The following is a 12,672-nucleotide window of genomic DNA, read 5'->3' on the forward strand; positions in this document are numbered from 1 at the left end:
CAAATTTGAAAAACAAATTAGTGCCATAGATAACAAATAGATAGCTTTGCTTTGAAATTCACTTTAGTTTAAATTCAGAGATAACGTCTTATTCTTTTCTCCCAAAGAGAATAAACGAGATTCGGATGATTCTTTTTGGGCTGCTTACTTTGTTGTTGATTTTTTTCAGGCACTGCGTGATTTGAAAAACTATTTTTGGCTTGCAATTCAATGATAGAGAAAACAAGACTGCTCGTATCAGGGCGAGGCCCTGAATATTCCGACTGCCTTTTGAAGTCTGTGGAACAGTAATAACATGAAAAACTAAATGTAACATTACGAGGCCAAACTGTGCACTGTGCACAATTTTGTGTCTGTATGTTCCTGGACTCCAGACACAAGTATTTAAACATGTTCCAAAATGTAAGTGGATTCCCCTTACAAGATTTACGTCGATTCCGCGTATATATATTTGTAACGTTCGGCACATTCATTTTGTTGCGGATTCTGCAACAAGGAAATATAGCACGTATTCTGGATTCCGCAACTGTAAGTGGATTCCGCCGCAAAATGTACGTGGAATCCGCAAATGTAAGCGGATTCCGCAAAATGTACGTGGAATCCGCAAATGTAAGCGGATTCCGCAAACTGTAAAGGATTTCAGAAAATTTTTTTATCACTGCACTTGCATATGCACTTGCGGAATCTAAAAGCAAGGACTTAACCATTGTCAGCGGAATCCACGAACAAATCTTTAAACATTGGTTAACTAAATCGATAGACGTCACACTTTTGTATTTGCCAGCAGTTTTTGGGATCATAGTTTTGTAGTCACAACACCGAATAAATTCATTGGGTGAATTCGGTAATTGGGTCAATTTTTTCGATAACGGGGATTCATTGTTGGGTTGACATATTGCCGAATTAGGTCAGTATTTGGGATTCAGTATTTGAGATTCAGTAATTGGTATTCAGTATTTGAGATTCAGTATTTGGGAGCGTGAATTCTTTTTATGGAGATAGTACTTAGGATGAGATCACAGAGTGAAACCATGAGTTAGCTATTCAAATCTTTCTGAATAGCTTACTTACAATTATTGAACAAATTTAGAGCTCTGAATGTCTTATTCTCAAGGAAATGTAGATTCCACTTACAATTTGCGGATTCCACTTACAGTTTGCGGATTCCACCTACAGTTTGCGGATTCCGCTTACAGTTGCGGATTCCGCAACAGCTCATTTCAACTTTACACATGTCTCTTTATTTGCTTGTGGATTCCAGAAATTGTGCTGGATTCCGCAAATACGGTTGCGGATTCCGCAATTTCGCCTATTTTTGGAGCGATTTTGAACATGAGTGTTTTGGGTATTTGTTTGTGGAATCCAAAACAGCAATGAAGATCAAAGAAATGTAGCAATGTTGCGGATTCCGCGAAAAATTTGATTTTGGCCTGTTGCGGAATCAGCATACAATGCACAGAATGCACAATTTGGCCTCGTAATGAAAAACATAATATTTTTTTTTAATTAAGATTTCTGCGAAAATCATCAACCCACACGCCATTTAAAGTACAAAGTGATAAGTTTCGGTTGAATTTATGATAACAAAGTGATAAGTTTCGCATCTAGTAACACATCAATTATGGCAAATAAGTTTCCTTCAACCAATTTGGAACGATTTCTAGTACGGATTTAATCACCGCTTTCCGTGTTAATAGCGCGAAATATATCGCGCGTTAATTGTCCCTAATTGGCCAAAATGGCAATCTTAAAACCCCAATAACTCTACGAAAAATGATCAGAGGTGAAATATCTTTTCTAATTTAAGCTCAAGACAACACTACCTTTCGATTGATATTTAAAAATCCTGTCAAAAATGGCTAGTTAAAAATTCGAATTTTGTCTGAAGAAACAAAAACCCACCCCGAGCACAAATATTCCGTTACTTTCGTTATATTAAAGTCGGAACAATAAATAGGAAGACGATTAATTGCTGTCTTAACTCAGAAAGTGTTCGCACGTTTTTTTGTTTCATGGCTTAGAATTTTGTTTTGTGGAGCAAGGCATTCGCAGATTCATTTTGAACTTTCGATTGAAACGTATTTTTTGAATATTCAAGTCCAATGGAACTTTTTGTTTCATTTTCCAGGGCCGTCAAAACATCTGCAAAAAAATTTGCGATTTTTTTGTTTAAAAAATTTGTTTTGAAGGTAGCGTTCATATGGCGGTCGTTTCAATTCTGTTCATAGTGGAGCCATTGGCGAAGGCAGAAGAATGAGTTACGGTTCTTCTGCAATAAATGAACGTCATAGCGCATAACTGAAAGGGTATACAGTTTATCAGCAATGAGGTTGATTTTGAGAACATATTTTCCTGAGTCAGTAGAATAATCAAGCTCGCATGAGTGATAGCTTATTGTTCCAATTTTTGTGACGTTATTTGTGCTCAGAGTGGTTTTTTTTTCTTCAGACAAGAATTTTGACTTTTTAACTAGCCTTTTTTGACGGAGCTTTTGTATTCCTGTCCTGGTATAGCTTAAATTTGAAAAAAAATATTTCATCAGTGATTTTTTTTCGTAAAGTTATTGGGGTTTAAAGATTGCCATTTTGGTCAATTTCGGACAATTAACGCGCGATAATTGAACTTCGCGCGTTTAAAGCGTAAGCGGAGATTTAATCAGTCCTATATGAAACAATATACATTGGAGAAAACATAAAACTTTTTTTTTGGGGGGAAAAAACCGCTAAATTGAATTTTCTAATGCAGAAATTCAGTTCGGTAAAAACTAATGTTTGGACACAAAAGGTTTTGATGGTAAAAGTTTTATTAAATTGTGCTTTAATTGTTCTATAATTGATTATAATTTGTTTCGCAAATGAGAGATTATACTCAATTATTATATGATTAATAAAGGATAGTATGATTAATAATATATTTTTTCTCACATTCGGAAAGACTGGTACTAAAATCATAAAATAATCGATTATCAATACTTGAAATTAGATGTGTGTTATCTCCTTTTAGAAAATATGCAAATGATAGAATCTTCAAACTCTGTTGCCACCTATTGCACTTCAGTCGGCGGGTGATAAGGGGGTGCGGGGGCACTGTTGTCGCATGTGTTCCAGGCTGCATTGAGTATTGTGCTGCGACCGCGTCTAGATAGTTCTGATTAGAGTTTGCAGCCTTATTTTGCCCGCCTGAAATTGTTTCCAAACTTGAAGTTTGTTTTCATGTTGAATGGTGTGTTTCAGTGTTTATGTGGGAAGCAATTGCAGTTTTTCTGCAATATTCATTACAAAACGTAGTAAAATATTGTGCAGATCTTGTACAATCTTCGCTAGATAAGCATATAATTTGCAAGTATCTTCTATCGAAACATCATTTGTCATAGAGTAGGCTTATTTTGACAACACTCCTTCCATTCAAAAAAAACCACATTCAAACTTATGAACACTTCAAGAATTGACCGTGCATGATCTTTAATTGTCTAGAAATCTTCGAAAACCTAGCAAAAAGGTTTTTGCCATGAAACTAAAAAAAACAGAAATTTTGGCATTTGAAAACAATTAGGCGATGGTTTTTTTTAATGAAGAATAATCGGCAATGTTTTTCCAATCACTTTAAATATACACTTATAAAAATTAGTTTCTAAGCAAAGAAACTCGAAAACAAAAATAATCAAATAAAATTAAGAAAAAACTATTGAAATAAAAAATCAGATTTCATTTTCAAACTTACGTCTTTTGCAGTATACGCATACGCCAATGCACAGGCCACAAATGCAACACACTCCTACGACACAAAGACTGCAGCAAAACAGAAAAGATCCGGCTACAAAGGCCAGAAACGCTGCCAAAATCCCAACTCTAAAACACACAAATCGATCTTATACGAACAATTCGTTTGTTATGGGACCGTATAAACTAGCATATGGATGAAATAGCATTAACTTTTGCTTTATTTACGTGTTATCGCGTGCTTTTCGTAATCAAATTTGCAATTCTGGAAGAACAGAACGTATCATGGTTCTGAAAGAACTTGATGAACAATTCGACATATACCATTTAGTGGCAGCTGCATGACTATTTATTGTTCCAACTTTTGTAACGAAAGTAACGGAATATTTAAGCTCGGGTTGATTTTTTTTCTTCAAACAAATTTTGACTTTTTAAATAGCCATTTTTTGGGAATATCTAAACATCATTCAAAAAGTATTATTGTCCTGAGCTTAAAATTGAAAAAAAATATATTTCACCTGTGATCAGTTTTCGAAAAGTTACGGGGGTTTAACGATTGCCATTTGGGCCAGATTGGGACAATTAACGCGCGCTGTTTTTGCGCTTTTAACGCGAAAGCGGAGATTTAATCAGTCTAGAAATCGTTCCAAGTTGGTTGAAGGAAGCTTAATTGCCATTGGTGATCTGTAAATAGGAGCAAAATCTATCACTTTGTACTTTACATGGCGTGTGGAGGGAGGATTTTCACAAAAAGCTCAAATAAAAAAAACGGTTTGTTCTCATTACAAATTTTTTCATGTTATTACTGCTCCATAGACCATAAAAGTCAGTCAGACCAATCCGGGCTTCGCCCTGATACGAGCAGTCTTGTTTATCATAAAACTTGTTTTATTAATCAAGAGAATGCATTTCGTGGTGAAAAGTTTATTCAACTGAAACGATATACATTGGAGAAGACATAAAACATTTACTTTTTAAAAAAAAATACCGTTAATTTGATTTTTATAATGATAAATTCAGTTCGGCAATTTGGATACAAAAAGCTTTGCTGGATAGAGTTTCATTCAATTGTGCTTAAATTTTTCTACATTTGATTATAATTTGTTTAGCAAAGGAGAGATTATACTCAATTTCTATAAGATTAACAAATGCAAAAATAACATGTCTTTTTTTTCGTGGAAAAAGCAACCTACCATACGCTATGTAAAGTAAATAGTGATATCATTTGCATATAGCAAAGTATCGAACAAACGAAAAAGCTGACCTCAAGTCAATCTGAAACGATTTCGAAGACGGATTGAAACTCCGCCTCGCGACATTGGTTCGAAAGATTTCATGCCTGAGCCATCCTAAATACGCCAAATTGGCAATCCTTAAACGATTGGCACAGATTTTGCCATACTATAGATTTCGTCCTATTTATTTAATTAACAGATTTCGTCCCACACAGATTTCGTCCCACACAGATTTCGTCCCATCAAAAACATTTCGTCCTATTTTTGGAAAATTACTGTAATTGCGGATTAAGTAGTTCTCATAATTGTCAATCGCGACTGCTTTGATTTGAAGCATTGATTTATCTTTGTTTATATATAATGTGAAACGAAATTTTTTTATTACTTGCTTTTGAAAGCTCACACTTTACAAAAAGTAGGACGAAATATGTTTACTCCCAAATTTGTGGGGCGAAATCTGTGTATGCCTTTAAATGGGACGAAATTTGTTGAAATTAAAATGGGACGAGATCTGTCATGGGACGAAATCTGTCACAGCCCCGTAAAACCCCATAGTTTTGCAAAAACTGATTGTTACAAAAAATTTCAAATACATTTTTTTAATATTGAGCTCAGAACAACTATACTTTTCGGATCCTTGAAAAAATTCGGCCAGAAATGGCTAGTTGAAAAGTCGAAACTGGTCCGGAGAAAAAAAACCACACGAGCGCAAGCAATCCGTCACTCTCTTCGAAAGTAGCAACAATTATAGTTTAGGAGCAAATTTTAAAGTATTTTATGAAAATTCAGGCAGTTCAATGAAAAAATCATTTTCTTTGGCCACCTGACTTGGTGTTTTCTCTGAATTAGGCAAACACTGCATTTTCGATCTGAAAATTAATCCGTTACCAATTTTCCATCCGCACAAAAATAGTGACAAAAACTTGCAAAATTTCCTGGCAAGTTAACATTGGGCCAGCTATTAACAGCTGAGCAAATTCCAAGAAATTTAACTTATGCTATTTTGGCTGTTCTGAAATCAATATAGAGTAATATTGGCCTGTTAAAGATTTGATTTTGTATCTGGGTGTGACCATGCCACTAAGATAGTGATGTTTTTAAAACTGGAACTACTTACGCATCACACATGTCTTGCTCATAACATTTCTCAGAACAGCAGGTCAGGTTTCCCTTTTGATTTTCATCTAAAAGATCTTCGATGCAGTCAGTTTCCTGGCCACGACAAATTTCTAATGCGGCATCAATCGAGCTGGACACCTCAAGAAGCTTATTTTTTTGAAGCTTATTTCATCAATAATTACTCAAACAGTTTTGGAAATGTTTTCGAAAAATTTTTGGGCATACAAACGTAGTAGTAAAACATATATTCTTAATATATGTGTAATTTATGCATATTGTATGAACATATGCTGTTGTCAGTAGCGTACGAAGGGGCATTCGTTTGCGGCCATCCCTTCCTCAATTCTGGTTGCCAAGTATTTCCACCTTGCTTATATTTTACGACGTCCATTTTGGTCAACGAACCAAATAGATTTTCTGAAAACACCTTAGACCTCAATTTAAACTAAATTTGCGGAGGTAGCGCTTGCCTAAAAAACTTGATTGACCTAAACTTTTTTGGCGTCATATGGTCAAATTTTCGCAAAAGAGGACAAATCTGCCTCTCTTTCATTTTGATCAATTGCTACTGAAAATTGGTACATTTTTCTCAATCATAGAATAACGAAATGATCAGTAATTTTTACAAAGCTAGTTTGAACTACATCCCAACCACGAACTAAAACTAGCGAAAATTGGGCAAAAAAGAGAAAAAAAAACGATTAAATAAACGGTTCCAGCATCCAGTTCCAAGCGTTAATAATTGATTACATTATATTAAAATTGGTAAAAATCTACTTTAATCAATTAAAACTTTGGTTTATCTGAAATATGTTGAAAGCAGTTTATTACTACAGTTTACAAATTTAGCAGTTTTCAAACTACTTCAAAAATTAGGGTTTTTGTTCCGACTTTCGCAACGAAAGTAACGGAATAATTAGGCTGGGGCGGGTTTTTTTCTTCAGACAAATTTCAAATTTTTAACTAGCCATTTTTGACGGACTTTTCTTAATATCATTTGAAAGGTATTGTTGTCCTGAGCTTAAATTTGAAAAGAGATTTCACCTGTGATCATTTTTTGTAAAGTTGTGGGGGTTTGAAGATTGCCATTTTGGCCAATTTGGGACAATTAAAACGCGATATTTTTCGCGCTATCAACGCGTAAGCGGAGGTTTAATCCATATTAGAAATAGTTCCAAATTGGTTGATGGAAGCTTAGTTGCTAGAATTTATGAGTTGCTAAGAGCGAAATTTAACATTTTGTTCTTTATATGGCGTGAGGGGGGATGATTTTCACAAAAAACCTAATTTTTTTTTTAATTTTCTTTTTATTTTTATTGCGTTTAAATTTTTCATGCTATTCTTGCTTCATATACTTTAAAAAGCAGTCGAAACATTCATGGTTTTGCCCTGATACGAGCAGTTCTGTTTCATTTTGCGCATTTTTAGTTTTTTTTTACCACCAAAATATCAGCACCTTTTTTTAGTTTAATGACTTGTTCGAAAGAGGTGTTTTCACCTCTTGCGGAAACTTTTGAAATAATTTGAAGGTATTTCCATAAAATTTTTGTTTCGTGGTATAACTTTGTTGTTTTCAGATGAACCAAAGTGTGACAGGACATGTCATTTATAAAGTTTTATCAACAGAAAAACAAAAACGCATAGAATAAAAATAAAATATACTTTTGGTGTGACATAAAAGATAACAAGACTGCTCGTATCAGGGCAAAACGCTGAATGTTTTGACTGCCTTTTAAGGTTTATGGAGCAGTAACAACATAAAAAAATTTAAATATGTTAGAATATTATAAAAAATTGTTTTTTTTTCTAAAACTTGACATTTTTTAAATGAAAATCATCACCCCACACGCCATATAAAGTACAAAAGGATACATTTCGCTCCTTTTAACATATCAATTATGGCAAAGAAGCTTCTTTGACCCAATTTGGAACGATTTCTAAGACGGATTAACTCTCCGCTTTACGCTTTAATAGCGCGAAATATATCGCGCGTTAATTGTCCAAAATTGGCCAAAATGGCAATCCTTAAACCCCCATAACTTTACAAAAAAAATCACAGGTAAAACATCTTTTCAAATTTAAGCTCAAGACAACATTACCTTTTGAATGATAAAAAAATTCCGTCAAAAATTTAAAAAGTTTAAAAGTCGAAGTTTGTCTGAAAAAAAAACCACCCCGAGCACAAATGTTCCGTTACTTTCGTATCGAAAGTCGGAACAATAGTCTATTAGAAAAAATTATATTCTATTATAATCGGTTTAACGAGTAAAGAGTTTTCAATATTATTGTTAATGGATTATAAAAAACTGTGATCTCCTTGAAAAAACAATTATGAAAAATCGATTATGCATCCTTTAAACACCTATTTTTGAAATTTTAATCAATTACATTTGTCAAAAAATTAACATAACTGTTATAATCAATTACTGAAGCCACATTTTAGATGCGAGTTGTCATTGCTCTTCCAAAACGTTCAAAATTCCAATTTTCCATGAAAAAGGCGGAAAAGGCGCAACACTAGCGGAATTTTTCAAAAAGTAACAAAAACGCTACTTTTGCCTTAAATGATTTTGGTCTTATATGATTTTGTTTAATTGTTCCGACTTTCGATACGAAAGTAACGGAATATTTGTGCTCGGGGTGGGTTTTTTTTTCTTCAGACAAATTTCGACTTTTTAACTAGCCATTTTTGACGGAATTTTTTTTGCATCATTCGAAAAGTATTGTTGTCCTGAGCTCAAATTTGAAAAGATATTTCACCTGTGATCATTTTTCGTAAAGTTACGGGGGTTTAAAGATTGCCATTTTGGTCAATTTGGGACAATTAACGCGCGATATATTTCGCGCTATTAACGCGTAAGCGGAGATTTAATCCGTCTTAGAAATCGTTCCAAATTGGTTAAAAGAAGCTTATTTGGCATAATTGGTTTGTTACAAGGAGCGAAATCTATCCTTTTGTACTTTGTATGGGGGGGATGATTTTCTTTTTGATTTTTGTTTTGTTTCATTGAATTTTTAAATGTTATTACTGCTCCATAAACCTTAAAAGGCAGTCGGAACATTCAGGGCTTCCCCCTGATACGAGCAGTCTTGTTTCTTTTTGGTGTCAAATTTCGCTCTTAATAAACTTAGGCCCGCCACAATCGCTCTCCACAAATTCAAAAAATTACCCATAGCGAAAATAAACAGCCTTCCTGCCTGTAAAATAACTTTAATTCCCATTGAACAATTTTTTTACTACTAAAGGGTTCTCGAGTCTAGCTTCGACTGATGCCTGTTATGTTTGCTGGGACATCTCGCCAGCAGTCAGAATCAGAGGAGCAAATATCGCCCGAATCAGCCTGTTTCACCATCTGGATATTCGCCAAAAGAACGACGAGGCCAGTCATCATCCATAAAGCTGATGGAAATAGTCTATATTCTGAAATTATATTCGAATCATGCCTAGCATATATTTTAGTGCATTTAAAATCATAAGAAACATCATTATAAATCAGATTTTGCGCAACTATGAATCCTGGAAAATATCATCACAAGTCCGATTTTTTTCAAAATTTAAAAAATGAATATAGCCAGTAGAAATCAAATTTTGGCCAGAAAGACTCAAATAAAGATCAGAAATTGATTATTTTAATTAACTTTAAGTAAAATTCATAAAATAATCACTATAATTTCACTATTTTGTGCAATCGCGGATTTAGAATTTTTAGGATTTTCTCAAAAAGGGTTGATTCTCAAAAAAAAGACAAAAATTTTTGACCAAAATGATTTTCAGAGCTCTCCCAAATCCTCACAGAGACCTTATTTCGAACCTCCTCAAATTTAGTATAAAAAAACGCGCCTTTAGAAAAATTGCAAAGTCAGTCAGCCAAAAATGAATATCTCCAATAGTACAAAGGGGGACCATTTGGGTCGGCAGGCGGTCGAATCCCCGAGAAGGGAAAGCGACGTCCGCCCACCCCACTAAACCTGCTACTGATTTTGTGACCATCCACAATCCTATGCCCGGGCCGAGCGCTCATGGATTCCAATTAATTATAATGGATTCTCGAGACCATTATTATGGATTCCCGGAAACAAAACTTTCAATAAAATACATTGAAATTGTAAAATTCAGATCACAAAATCGATAATATTGAAATTATAGTCAATTTTTTGAAGAAAAAAAATCCATTATAATCGATTATAATCCACTATTTTAGGCACTGATATCGAATTTTTTTTGGCCAAAATAATCCATAATACTCGAAAGTTTTTGAAATAAAAATCCATTATGATCCATTAAAACCGATTATAGTCCATACGATTTTTGGAAATTTAAGCCATGTCTTTTTTCTAAATATCATGTCTCAACGTCACCCCCTCGAGTTTTTTTTGCCTCCCCGATGAAAGAGGGGTGTAAACTGGTGGGGCGAGTGGTAAAGGGGGGGGGGAGTAAAATGAGGTGGTAATTTTGGCGGGGATGGGGGTTCAACCACCATTCAACTCCCCAAGTTCTACCATTAAGTAATTCCCCCCCTACCACCGTTCAAATCTTACACCCATCTCTTTTCCCCTGCGAAATGAAGTGTTAAACTGAGTTGAATTGAAAAAGTAAAGACAAACGTAATACGTAGCAACTGCACAAACAGGAAATGAGATAACCCGAAAAAAAATCCATTTGAAAAATCTATTTATATAACTCTCGAAAAAGTCCATTATAATCGATTGTAATCGATTATGATTGATTATTGTGGCAAAAAAATATTATTTTATAATACTTTTATAATGGCTTATACGCGGATTGACGAAAGAAGAAAACTGAAGAAAAATGCTTATCATACAAAATTCATACAAAATTTAAAAAATGTTTATAAATTTTTAATGAACATTTTTGTTCTATTTGCCTCTTTTGAAGCTTTCTGGTCATTAAAAAATAATGAACAAATTTTCGATAAAAAATTGCATAACATACAATTTTTATATATGAAAGTTATAAGATAATCATTTTGTCATAGAAAAAGTTTCCAAAAATTACCAAAAAATGGGTCTGGGTAATTTGAAATAGGTTGAAATAATTCTATCTAAGATAGAGGGCATTTTCACAGTCAAAAACAGAATTTTATTTTCGGTCGGAAAAATGCTTATCATGTAGTTTTCATATAGGAAAATTGTATGATATGCGTTTTTCATAAGCGAAAACACAAATTTGAGGTAAGAAATTTTAATCCTTTTTTTGCTTGCAAACTTGTTTTTGCGCTCAAATATAACTTTTATGGAAGAAAAATTTATGGAAAAAATGCTTATCATACAATTTCATAATTTAGAAAAAATTTAAAAAATGCTTATCATACAGTTTCATAGTATAGATAAAATGCTTATTTTGCTATTTTCATACACTTACTTTCGCTCTATGAAACTCTTTGAAAGAGTATGATAAGCATTTTTTTCATATATGAAAATTCTATGGTAAAACATTTTTTATCAACCCGGGTAATCGATTATAAAGGATTGTATTGACATAAAAATTTTAGGATTATAATCCAATTTTAATGGATTATAATCGATTATTTTGTAATTTTGTAGATACTGGTCATATTATTTCAATATAATCGTTTATCATCCATAGGCGCTCGGTGCGGGTAGTTCATTAATCATGAAGTTAAAATTGATTATAATACATGCAGATCCATTATGCAGTTTTTGGGGTATTTGTACAGATCCTATAGAGATTTTATACAGCAAAAAATCAATTTTTAGACAAAGAGTCAAATTATTTAGAAAAAATAATAGTTTTTTCTGACCTTTATGATATCCGTCCTTATCAAATTATACATTTTAGTGTCTAATTGGGTTACATACACTCGATTTTTACAAGTCAAAAATCTGTATAAAAACCGATTATTTTCGACTGCCCTATCAGTTTTGCCGAATACGGGTTTGCCCAGAATTGAGTTCAGGGCCGAATTCAAATTATCCATTCTAGCCCTCAAAGTCAAGATTTATTTTTACATAAAAAACTAAGTTAATCCAATCGTCAAATTTATATTGTATTAAAAAACAAAAACTACTCACCTAAGCACACACAGGGCATTTTAGCTTATCAAAATGATAAGTTTAGTTCAAGCAAGAAAACAGCAAGAAAACGGACCAAATGTGAAGTATTTCCTGCTTAAAATCAAAAACAACTTCAATAATTTAAGTCCATTCAGCAATCCATCACACTAATTCATTTTTCCGTAACCAGGGATACCATGTTAACAAAAAATCATTCAAGTATAAATTGTTTTGTGTAAAATTGAATGCTTTATCTTATTAAAGTTAGACTAGAAAAATGGTTGAAATTGGAAATGTTTCTTTATCACTTCCCTTACAACAAAAAGACGTCAAAACAATTTAAAAACTCCTTTCGGAGACTGAAAATAAAAAATTGACTTTTTTCCCAATAATCACCATAGTAATCAGCGAAAAAACTATACAAGTCAATAGAGAAACTTGAAGATTGAAAACTAAAAAAAAACCGAAAAAAAAAACTGAAAATGGTGCAGCACCTACAGGAGCGGATCCAGGATTTTCTCAAGGGGGGCGGATTTTCAAAAAAAAAATTGAAATGTCGGTCA

The 12,672-nt window shown here is 33.4% G+C and overlaps 1 protein-coding gene across 1 annotated transcript in view; it reads right to left on the minus strand.

Moving 5' to 3' along the window:
• The window catches only part of LOC134846720 (uncharacterized), a 24,386-nt gene extending 12,129 nt beyond the window's left edge, over nt 1-12,257 (minus strand). Inside the window, exons 1-5 of the mRNA XM_063864105.1 lie at nt 12,128-12,257; nt 9,348-9,494; nt 6,072-6,183; nt 3,721-3,848; nt 2,925-3,179 (exon numbers count right to left, since the gene is read on the minus strand). Coding sequence (XP_063720175.1) covers nt 2,925-3,179; nt 3,721-3,848; nt 6,072-6,183; nt 9,348-9,494; nt 12,128-12,146 — 661 coding nt within the window. The 5' untranslated portion in view covers nt 12,147-12,257. The remainder of the gene's footprint in view (nt 1-2,924; nt 3,180-3,720; nt 3,849-6,071; nt 6,184-9,347; nt 9,495-12,127) is intronic.
• Between the last annotated feature and the right edge of the window lie 415 nt (nt 12,258-12,672).

Source organism: Symsagittifera roscoffensis, chromosome 5, assembly GCF_963678635.1.
Source record: "Symsagittifera roscoffensis chromosome 5, txSymRosc1.1, whole genome shotgun sequence".
Taxonomy (NCBI): Eukaryota; Metazoa; Xenacoelomorpha; order Acoela; family Convolutidae; genus Symsagittifera; species Symsagittifera roscoffensis.